Genomic DNA, 12002 nt, shown 5'->3' on the forward strand with positions numbered 1-12002 from the left:
CCATCATAACATGTCGTTGTCACTGTTTATACAAGGTGCTATGAAAGTGAATATTTGTGTTAAATCACTTTAAAAGATGGTTTTTACCGCTTTTTCGTCAAAATTAGAAAAAATTATGTATGCAACACGTTTCGAAAATGTCTTAGTTCAAATTGTAGGACCTCGCTGCGCTCGCCCTACAAACATTCATTCGTTACACAAAATCGATCTTTTCGTAACTGGTTACATAAATAGCTATTTAAGGCACTTTTTCAACGTGATTCCAGTGGTGTGCTTAGTTTTTTACTACTACCTTCCGTTTCCCAATAATTGACATAACTCTCTTATTTTAAATGGAATTTACAATCAAATATAATTTGAAAAAAATGTGTATTTTTAAACATTTACTACGATGTAAGTATGTCTATAGTTATTCCTACAAATAACTGAAATATGAAGTTAACTTGCAATGAGTAACAGATATAGACCTACTTCAATATTCACACACTTACACGTTAAAGTAACTAACGACTAAAGAACTAATTTTTTGAATGATAGAAAATAATTAAAAATAAAAGAAAGAAAAAAAGAATGAAACTTTGACTCCAAAGTTAAAAACGCAATAACTCTAAGTAATCAAGGGTTGTCATAGAAACAAGAAATAAATAAACGTCACTTTTGACAGCTGATGTAAAAACCTGAGTCAAAGCCAACTTAAATAAAAACAAAAAAGTGTAATATCTCAGTTATACGGTCAAAATACGGTTTTTGACATTAATCTTTTCTTAAAAATTGACCTCTAGACATCCGAACACCCTGTATATATTTATGAGAAAAGAATTTCAGTTTTAGAAGACGTCACTCACTAGATATGTAGCAAAAATCAAAATTTGCTTAATATTTTGCCGATTTCTTTTATTCAATCCAGCCAATTTATTATTGCTTGTAGAAAAAATGATGTCTAGATAAAAGTTGTAGATATTTATGAGCTGAACAAGATTATTTCTGATTCTAAGATGAGATTATTTCTCTCATTGGTAATTTTTGACATATGACATAAACTTATTTTTTTTCTAACGGAAAGCATGGTCTAAAATAACCTTTCTAAACAGGTCTAACTATAACAAAAAGTACATCATTATTTTTTTAAATGACGAAATTATAACCTTTTTTGATGCCTTGATTTACCTGACCTTACCTTTCACTGTCAATAGAAAGATTTAATAGGTAATGGAACTTCTTTAGGCAGATTAACACTACAGATGTCTAGAAGTCCTATCCAAATGTTTTGCTTTTCAGTATCAACTGGACGACTGAAAACAATGCACAAAAGTAAATCCTACTGAATTAATGAAAGCCTACTACATGTAAGCTACTTAATGCGGAATTGCTACTTTCCATCCCAAATTCATAATCTGTATCAATGTTCATAGTTCTATTCAAATTACTTGTTTTGGCTTTATTAATCATGCCTTAAAACAAATGTTTAAAGATATTTTAGGGTTTACCGTTAACAGGCTCGTCTTCAAAAAAGAAGAGCCCAATTATCCCTCGAGACGAAACTGCTCACCAGACCGTTAATTTTTGTGAAAATATCGAAGTAAAACAAAATAGTTATTTTGTACCAAGGGCTTAAAAGTGGTTTATGCCAGAGGTGCAAACAACATTTTTTGTACGAGGGGAATAATTAAATAATTATGTTTTTAACTTTTAAGGTGTAAGTATCACTTTAGTCATCCCGTATGTTGATTTTATTTCACGGTTTCGCTTTATTTGCTGGTGTCATTGTTTAAAAAAAGTGAAGAAAGTCATTAGCAGCCAGATCAATTTAATGTTGCCAAGACAATAATAAAAAAAGCATTTGTTTGTCAAAAATTATTGATTGTCAGTCTTCAAGTATCTCATGTAAGAAGAACCGATTCCGACGAAAATGATGGCAAATTTAGCTTAACTCGAGGAAACAGCCAGTAAAATATGCCTTCAGTGGTTGCCAAAAAGTCAAGAATATTGTTTGAAAAGTCATACCAAGATTTTGTTAAATGGTGTGATCTAAGGCAAGTGACGTGCATAAATGAAAGTGCTGTGCTGGTTTATTTCAATGAAAGAAGCCAGATTTTGAAGCCTTCAACGTTATGGCCAGTCTACTCAATGGTGAAGTCGATAATAATCTTTTATAGAGATATCGACATCAGTAAGTTCCCGAAAGTGATCGCATTTCTAAAACGACGTTCGGAAGGATATATTTCGAAGAAGTCCAGTATCTTTACGAGGGAGGAAATCCAGAGATTTTTTGCAACTGCTCCAGATGAAAGCTATTTGCTGCATAAGGTTGTTATAAGCTTCGGGATTGCAGGAGCTTGCAGAAGAGAGAAGTTGACGAATTTACTGTTTGGTGATATTACCATTATAGACTCATCTATTTTGGTACAACTGCGTCACACAAAAACGAAGATTCCTAGAATATTTACTATTGTAGACTGCAATAACGGAGACAATTTGAATTTCTTGACAGTGACGAAGAAATATGAGTGATACTGAGACCAAAATCTGCCAACAACCTGCGCTTTTTCTTATCATATAAGAAATGAAAATGCTCTATGCAACCCGTTGGGAAAAATACTATGGGTAAGCTACCCAGTGTAGTAGCAAAGTATTTGAAGTTGCCAAATCCGGAGGGCTATACCGGACATTGCTTTCGGCGTTCGTTCGCAACTTTATTAGCAGATTCAGGAGCAGACCTTTTGGCTGTAAAGCGTCATGGATCGGTTGGCGCTCGTCGAGTGTAGCTGAAGGTTACATTGAAGAGTCGGTGCAGAATAAAATTAAGATTGAGCCAGACGAATTGTAAGTTCCACTTCCATGGATGCTTCTGTCGCCACAAAAGAGGTTGCAGTCATTCAGGAAAGCGGATCGATTGAGAAAAGCTTTCCCGGTGTAAACGTTTCCAACTGTAATAATTGTACTTTTAGCATAGCATTGAATAAGTAGTAAAGGTTTTGTCGTTATTGGGTTATTTATAATAATATTAAAATTTAGTTTAAAATAAAAACTCGGCTAAGCGTTTTTTTTTTTAATTTTAAGCCCATAAAAGTGCTATTTTACGCCGGGAAGTACCAAAAAATTCTTAAGGCACTTTTTTGTTGTGAATCCAGTGGGGTGCTTGGTTTTTTGCTAATGTCTTTCTTTCTTTCTTCCGTTTTCTCAAAAATTTACCTAACTTTATTATTTTAAATTGTAATGACAGTTGGTTATAACTTTAATAAAATGCCCATTTTATGACGTTTACTACAATGCAAGTATGTCTATAGTTAATCTTAAAAATAACTGAGATATTACACTTTTTTGTTTTTATTCAAGTTGACTTTGACTCAGGTTTTGACATCCGCTGTCAAAAGTGACGTACGTTTATTTATTTCTTGTTTCTATGGCAACACTTGAATGCTTAAAATTACTGCGTTTCTTTGGAGTCACAGTTTCAATTTTTTTTCTTTATTTTATTTTTAATTATTTTCTACCATTAATTTAAAAATTAGTTCTTTAGTCATTAGTTATTACTTTAATTTGTGTGAAAATTGAGGTGAAAATACTTAAAAAGTAATTTGTTATTGGGTCTATATCTGGTTCTCATTTCAAGTTAACTTCATATTTCAGATATTTGTAGGACTAACTATAGACATACTTACATCGTAGTGAATGTGTAAAAATATAATTTTTTTAAGTTATATTCGCTTAAGGGTTCCATTTAAAATAAGAAAGTTATGTCAATCATTGAGAAAACGGAAGATAGCAGCAAAAAATTAAACACCCCACTGGAATCACGGTGAAAAAATGCCTTAAATTATTATTTTACTTCGATATTTTCATAAACAAAAAAGTTGTGAAGAGTTTTTAAAATAGGCGAAATTCGAAAAACGCCCTCTAGCGCCGCAAACTGACAAGATATCAAAATAAGGTTTTTGCCATTAATCTTTTTTATAAAAGCTACCAGAAAAAAGAAAAATGTCCCATTTAAAAAAGCTTAGATTTCTTAAGTTGAATTAGTCAAAGTATGTTGATTGAACGCCCTGTAGCATCTAACGCAAGTTTATTTGGATAAATCTTTTTTGTCGTCTCTGACGAACGTTTGCACCGAATGTGAGTATCCTATCTTTAAAAACAATGGCGATACAGACAATTTTCCATCATAGTAAAAACTAATATTTTGACCAAAAAATTTAAATATTAGAAAAAATTATTAGGTTTAGGTATATGACATTATTAATAAAAAAGTTTTAAAATTTCATAGGGAATCTAAAAATGTGTAAAGAAATAAGGAGTTCTATTTATAAAAAACACTATTATTTTATCTGCCACGCCTTTGTGAACCACCCTGTATATCTAAAAGTAATTTTAAACTATGCATCTCAATATTCTCTAAAACTTTTGCACTTAAATTTTTTTTCTGTTTTTCGAAACTAAAGAGATCTTTACTATCGTTGACTCACCCTGTACATACATGACTACATACTCACACTATCGTAAAAGCCTTCTTTTTGAAAAGGTAAAAAAATCAAAAAAGGAATAAATAAACAAAAATCATATAGGAATGTGACCATTTAAAAATTTCCAACCGCAGCAAGGAATAAAAAATACCATCAAAACTGTAAGTCATATTCTAGTGGTTATGACTTGAATTATGCTAGATGTGAATAGTTCTTACTATTGAAGCTATAAAGAAATGGAATTTTTATAGTTTAGGTTTTTTTCTAAACTTAAATACATATTATGGTTCATTCTGACTGCCTTTTAATGAAGAGTGTGATTATCGTTTCAGCACCTACAGTGTGATAGATTTGATAGTGATACTTACGACAGATTTTTTCTAATTACTTTATCGCGTTCTACGTGAAAAAGTGCCCTAATAATGCCTTAGTTTCAAAACTTTCTTTGGCTTTGTTCAGAAGCTGTAAGCAATTATTTAAAATGCAACCTTTAACGTTCACCCAAGTTTTCGGAAAACGGAGAAAAATAATTTAATTTTGAGACCGGGATTAAGTTTCACATAAAATTCTGATAAACTTTCCCCATTTAACCTACTCTGTAGTTCGTACGGTTACCAAGATCCTACTACATGTGGACCCAATTTGGTACACACTGTATTTAGAAGGAGATTTTGATTTCGAAACCTTGAACATCTTTTATGACACTCCAGGCTTACATCATGTCATTAAATGTCTACTTTCGCACAAATCACCCTGTAATCCTGTATTGTATGATACATTGTCTATAAACTGTCATTTAATAAAATACAAAATTTTAACCTCCCTGTATTGTATCCAGACAATATGGCAAGTTTTACCGCGCAAGCAGCATTGAGAGCCCGTTGGAGTTCTCTGGTGGAGGATCACTCCATTGAAGTCCCTCCAGAAGTAACCAGCAAAGTGACCAGTGTCGTGGGTTGGCTTAAACAGGTTATTAAATCGATGTTAGTCACTGCTTTTAGTCGTAGTGGTTTGTAGATGTTTTATTAGATTGGTTATCACGTCCTTGCAAATATGATGTAGTATAATAATTACTAGAAAATCCAAAGAGTAGTAATTAGTTCAAAAGTGATTAGTTAATTAATAAGGTCTTGCATCGATTACATTTTTAAGGCGCACCTCTTGCTTTCATCAACCATTTTTTATTTGAATTGCTAATCTGCCCACGTTGAAAAAAAAAGTACACCTGTGACACATAAATAGCTTGCGCCTGATATCTAATTAACATTGTATTTGATTCGGTTCTTTAATTATTTATAAAGTATTCACGCTTTTGGTTGTGTTAAAGCTTACTTAAAAGTAGAGTTTCTAAATGCGTGTGTGTATTGGTTTCGGTTTTAGGTATAAACTGTTGTAAGTATTGCATTCAACCTAGTTTTTTCTGTGAAAATTATAAGGGTTCCAATTTCTCTTCAAATTTCTTCCATTTGGTTGAAAGTTTGTTAGAAGTATGTGACTATAATGCTTGATTATTTATTATACAGCATCCGTTTATTTTAAGAGTCCCATGTCCTAGACGCCTAACCGGCCGGCCAAATCTATTTTGAGTGGTCTTGACCCCCCACAAATTGTTATTTGTGGAGTGTGTCCCCTTTTGCTTTAATAAAGTCTAATTCTACTACTAACAAACTTTTATAGCGGGCATGTCGTTGTTCTTTGCATGTTATCACTATTCGTGTTCTAGTCTGCGGTGAACAAAGTCTGGTAATTGAAAAAGGGATTATTAGAAATATTAGGGTGAGAAAGATCAGGACAGGAAGGCAATATTTTCTTTTCACGTAGACACTTTTTAAATTATCGTTAGGTCAACATTTAAACTAAGCAAATTACGTTTCCCAGGCTATCCGTGTGCCAATTTGATCGCTGGCGGTTTGTTGATTTGCGATCTTGGGAAGTCCCTATATTGATTAAAAATATTTAGACCGGATTGAATGTCGAAATCCGTCATTTAGTGAGATTTGCATTCCCGAAAGTTACGTTCGCATTCATTGCTGTGCTCGGTAAGAAGTTGTTTTATTATTGGTGTTTGAAATTTTTTTTTAGTTTTATAGCATTTTTACACGTATTTTATTTGAAAGGCATCCCTTGAAGTCAGAGCGGCAGGTCGTCGAGCGGTTAACACCTTGGCAGGGGCGAATATGTCGGACAGTTTGGTCATCCTACATTTCAACGATGTCTACAACGTGGAACCTAGGCAGAGCCCTGAACCGGTTGGGGGAGCCGCCCGGTTCTGTACCGCAATCAAAACTTTTCAGCATTTGAACCCTTTGGTTCTGTTTAGCGGGGATGCTTTTTCACCAAGCATGCGTAAGTACTTTATTTTTGTACTAATATTATCGTAATACGAGTACCTACATCACAATAATTGGTTGCTAAATATTTGAGATTTTAACATTATTACACCAGCGCACAAATAATACTGAAAAATCCGAGGGGTAGATCGCCGAGGTAATTTTGGTGTACACACTCCAGGTAATTCGAGGAATTATGAGGCACTTTTCCATTATTACAAAGCATTGTGAAGTATTACAATGCATTACGAGATATTATGAGACATTTTGAGATATTTATAAGGCATTTGAGAGTATTTTGAGGCATTGTCTGTATATTTCAAAATGTAGTGTATAAATATAAAATTTAATGAAAATTCAACAGAACAGCATAGGCACATGTAACTATTATGGTAAAATCTTTGTTAGCTACATGATATTGAGTTGAAACATATTTATTACAAATTATTATAATAATTTACCAATTTTGCAACATTTAAACTACATTTTTAAGGTCACGTGACTGTTTTTGACAGGTGTTGGACAGTGTAGCAAGCTCTAAAATGGCATAATCAAAGTGACGTGATGTTTCTTGCAACTTTAGCTTTTACAACTGTCTAAAATAGTCTAAATTTAATTTACCAAATTTTTTAATTTTAAACCTCATTTTAAAGGTCACGTGACTAATTTTGACAGATGTCAACTGGCCTTTACAGTGCTGCAAGAACATGCAGAATTGCATTTTCAACGTCACGTAACGTGTATTTTGCAATTTAAGTTTTTACAACTGTCTAAATTTAGTTTACCATTTTTTAAAGTTTAAACCACAGGTTTAGACTGCGTTTTGAAGTTCACGTGACTGTCAACTGGCCTTTGTAAATTACATTACAATGTCACGAGCTCAAATATTGAATTATCAAGTCACGTGATCTAGTAGTTCTTACAATTTTACTACTGTCTAAATTTAAATTACCAATTTTTTAACTGTTTCTTTTAAATGATAAGTGTCTTTATTTGACACGTGCTAACTTGGTTATTATGACAGAAGAGTCGGGCAAACGTCAAAATATAACCCGTAATTTCAGGCAACTGTACAAAAAATGTTTTTTGTTTGTCAGAATTTGGAAAAACAGTCACCTGACCTTAGAGAAAATCAATTTGAAGCTTTCGGCACAAGGTTACTCCAAGTGTCAAACATTTGGTAAAACCTTTACGTTGTCACCTAACCTAACCTAAAAACTGTCACGGGACCTTTAAAAAAATCAATTTTAAGCTTTTGGGTCTTTAAAATTTGGAAAAACAGTCACGTAACCTGAGGAAGTCATTTTTATTGAATCCTTAATCCTTATCAACATTTTGACAATAGTCAAAAGTCATGTACAAATTGTAAAAGCTGCTACTTAATCCAACCTAAAAATTGTCAAGTGACCATAAAAAAATTAATTTCAAGGGTGTATTTAATCAAGATTTATCATTATCTCAGTACCAGGGGTCTTATAACTAAATTTAAGAATACCACAAATGTGTAAACATTTGAAGGTATCCTAAGGCAGTTTAAATAATTTAAAGGCGTTTTGATGTATTTCAAGGCAGTTTGAGGCATTTTAGGCAGTTTTAAGGCATTTTCAATAATAGAAGCATTGTGAGGTATTTTAAAGACATTTCAAGGTATTTTGTATGCAAAAAGGCATTTTGGTGTACAAACAATTATCGGCTGTCTACCCCTCCGAAAAATCTTAAGCTTAGAAGAGAAGAGAACTGCAAAACTGTTTTTTCCTATCATTTATTGTTTTTTGCCATTGCTAATTTACAAATTACTTTCAATCTACTCAAATGAGCAAACAAAGCTGCACTTTACTGCAAAGGTTGATGAAATTACCCTTTTATAACAATGATAGGTGAAACAGTTTTGTCTTATTTAGCCCCAGTTTTATTGACCTCAATTCTAGCTTGTAGCAATATTGAAAATCTTGCTGATAAAGTACGACTTTTATTTGTCAATTAATTTTTTACTAGCAATCATATAGACTATATTCTATTCTCGATTCTAGTAGTAACTCGAGTCTATAGCAAATTTTACTTTATTTTTTATGCAACTTTGACAGCCTGTATTTTACTACTTTACAAAGCATTTTATGTTTCACCTATATATTATGAGCAAATAATACCTTGGAAACGGTGTAGGTTATAGTGTTCATAACAACCTGAGGGCATTATAGGCGGGCGTTATTATAACGCCCTGAAACCTTTTTTAATATTAGCAATAGCATTTTTATTCTTTCAAGCCATAAAAACTACGTATTCCCTACCTTAGGATGCTCTTGACATTGTAGGTAATAAACTTTCGTTAGCTTTTGCTGCATTTTCTTTTATATTTTCTAAAATTTCGTCCAGATTTTGCCATTTTCATTGACTGACAGGACTATCAGTCACAACATTCAGGTAAAATAAACACTAAACAACATATCGGTAAAGGTATACCTTACTTTTCAATGCCAGAAACAGTAAATAATTGCTAAATTAGGTGAAACATTGTATGCACCACAGGCGTTAGGGAGAGTATAATGTCTATCAGGCCATTATGTTCCCTCTAACGCCCTTGGTACATGGTCTTTTACTGGGGACTGACCAACCCCCCTTTTTGGGCTTCCCTGTATGTAATTAAAAAAACTGAGATAGCCATTTGATGTAGTTTAAAAAGTTGAATCAAAAAATTAGTACCAAAATATTCCTAACCTTCAAATAGAAGAGTTACAGCCAATAATGGTGTTTTTTCTAATGGATCACCCAGTATATTTAACTATTTTCGGAATGTGCTCGAAATTCTGCAAATATTTTTACAAAAAACAAATATATAATTTTAATAATTTTTTGAAATTTGGTTTTTTATGAACCTTGTATATTTATAAAAAAAATTATAGAGAGGACCATTCATTAATTATAATTCTGGAATCATAGCCATAAACAAATGAGGGTAGAATATAAGACATGTTTTACAATTTTACAACAAACTAAAATAAAATACTTATTAAGAAATAAAAAAAAAATAAAATTTCGTGGTTATTTTTGGATTCAACTTTTTAAACTACATTAAATGGCTATTTCAGGTTTTTTAATTACATACAGGTAAATCAGAAAAAGGGGGTTGGTTAGTCCCCAGTGAAAGACCCTGTACATAAATAGCTATTTTGACAACCAATGTCATATTATTATATGAAGGTTTTAACAAACATGTTTTACCTTTATATAAGCTTTTGCTAGTTTAGGATAATGGTAGATATAGTCAAAATTTTACCCTTTGAGAATGACGTCAAGCAGGTGAAAAAACACGTATGTCTAGAATTAGATCACAAATTTTAACCTACAAATGCTTTGAAAAATTAGTGCGTTCGGAAGTGACTGATGATCAAGTGTCTTGAAAATCACATGATCATGAGAGTTTCAGTTTAATCATCATTCATTCAGTGAATAGGTGTGCTTGCACTCACTTAAAGATCTCTTTTACTCCTAATAACATAATATATTATTAATGTTCATTGATTTTGTGCTGTGTTATTGTGCTTTGCACAATAAGGCGAAAATAGTAATTTGACGTACCAACATTATCAACTTGTTTGCTTTTCATAAAAGCGGTTATTTTGGTTTTACTGACCGACATTTTCTTAGAAATGTTGGTGAAATAGTAGTCGTCAGCTGGAATTCCATCATTTTTCATTTGGCATAGGGTAGCAGTACTCATTTTCAAAGCCTGTGATGATCTATCATACACATTGGAATAATCAATTGGGATGACATCTGGAAACTGTTTCTTTTTGTACTCAAAAAAAGCAGCACATTTAGAATTAGCATTTAGGCTTGCTCATTGTAGCGCAGCGTTTTTGTACCTTTGATTGTTTATATCAAAGTGACAGTAAATGTCAACGTTGTTAATTTGATAGGATGACAAAATTAATAACCTGCCTTTTTTGCTAAAATTGTTTATTTCATATGTTTGATATGCGAGAAACAAAGATGTAAAAAGATGACGTCATTCTCTAAAGGTAAAAATCCAACTGTAACCAAGCTTAATCTAACTTACACTTAACGTTATAGAAAAAATAAGACTTAAAAAAACTGAAGTTTTCAAAATGATGACCTCTCACTTGGAAACCTAAAAGTAAGTACTTTGATTTGCTCTTATTAAATTTCTAATAAATCTTAAAATAAAAATAATGTGTAAAAGTAAGTAATAAAGTTTTTCATTTGAAAAAAAAATTTATTGAAAGTTGTGCAGTCTAAATAGTCGCGCCAACTTTTTGAAATAAAATTAGTTTTTATTGAATTATTTCGGCATTCATGAAGCAAATCGTAAGTTGAGTTGTATGACATCACTGAACTACTACTACTATAATACTACTACTACTACTACTATTTTAACGTTTAAAAATTTAATATGTCGCCCATAAGAAAAAAGAAAATTGTTGATGACGACAGACAAAACGTCGGGCGTCAAATACGAAACCGTCATCGTATAGCTGATAAAAAGTGGCAATAAAAATGTTTTTTCGGTTTTGGGATATCTCTTCAATTAAGGTTAGAAACTTTGTCCCAATTTAAACTTTCTCGTGTCTCTTATACTTACCGAAATCCCAATGGTGAGGGTCGAATTGGAATTACCCTGAATACAAAACTAGTAAGCCTGCCTTTGTCATATTACTTTCGCCAATGTGGGTGTTTTTTATTATTTATTATTATAGTCAGTTGATAGGTCAAAATTTATAACTATCATGGCAAGCCTTCATGTGCAGTATTGGCGTACCTAAATCACCGCACTATTCGTAGTTTGAGATTGTTCAAGAAGCAGCTAGCTGACCGCTGCTTTTTTTAACCAATCACACACAAATTACCCATTGTGCTAGGATTTACGCAAATGCGGCTATTTGTAGCTGATGAAAAGCTCAATTGACTGACATAACAATATACAGGATGTCCCATTTAAATTAACGAACTTTTTGACGTTTTTTTTTTTTTTTCTGCTGAGACAATGACAGTCCACACCCGGTATATCTCCGAAACCCTCCACTACAGCAGTAACAGCACATAGTAGACCAGTTGGTCTCTCTCTCCAATGGCTCTACAGCCCAAATTGAGCCTTGGCCTCCTTTATCTTCCGCCTCCAACACTCCGCTCCAACGCCCCTCTCCTCCAGGTTCTGAGACCTATCAGGTTTTGCGCGTCTTCTGTCACTCCATCC

General features: G+C 32.7%; 1 protein-coding gene and 2 long non-coding RNA genes across 10 annotated transcripts in view; 2 read left to right on the forward strand and 1 right to left on the reverse strand.

The window, feature by feature from the left end:
• Positions 1–12002, reverse strand: part of LOC145725551 (uncharacterized) — a 62431-nt gene that overhangs the window by 6248 nt on the left and 44181 nt on the right. The gene's annotated exons all lie outside the window — the stretch shown is intronic.
• The window catches only part of LOC145725535 (mannosylglucosyl-3-phosphoglycerate phosphatase), a 29897-nt gene that overhangs the window by 5663 nt on the left and 12232 nt on the right, over positions 1–12002 (forward strand). The window contains exons 1-3 of one of the 8 annotated variants that reach the window (XM_081974343.1): positions 5299–5429; positions 6339–6499; positions 6578–6806. In XM_081974343.1, the coding sequence (XP_081830469.1) occupies positions 6638–6806 (169 nt within the window). In that variant the 5' untranslated portion in view covers positions 5299–5429; positions 6339–6499; positions 6578–6637. The other 7 variants (XM_081974342.1, XM_081974341.1, XM_081974339.1 and 4 more) reach the window with 7 other exon arrangements.
• LOC145725561 (uncharacterized) lies at positions 9371–9788 on the forward strand. Its single transcript, XR_014177348.1, has 2 exons — positions 9371–9519; positions 9561–9788. It is a non-coding gene; the product is annotated as an uncharacterized LOC145725561 (long non-coding RNA).

This window comes from Ips typographus, linkage group LG2 (genome assembly GCF_016097725.1).
Source record: "Ips typographus isolate SLU linkage group LG2, UJ_Ityp_2.0, whole genome shotgun sequence".
Classification (NCBI taxonomy): Eukaryota; Metazoa; Arthropoda; class Insecta; order Coleoptera; family Curculionidae; genus Ips; species Ips typographus.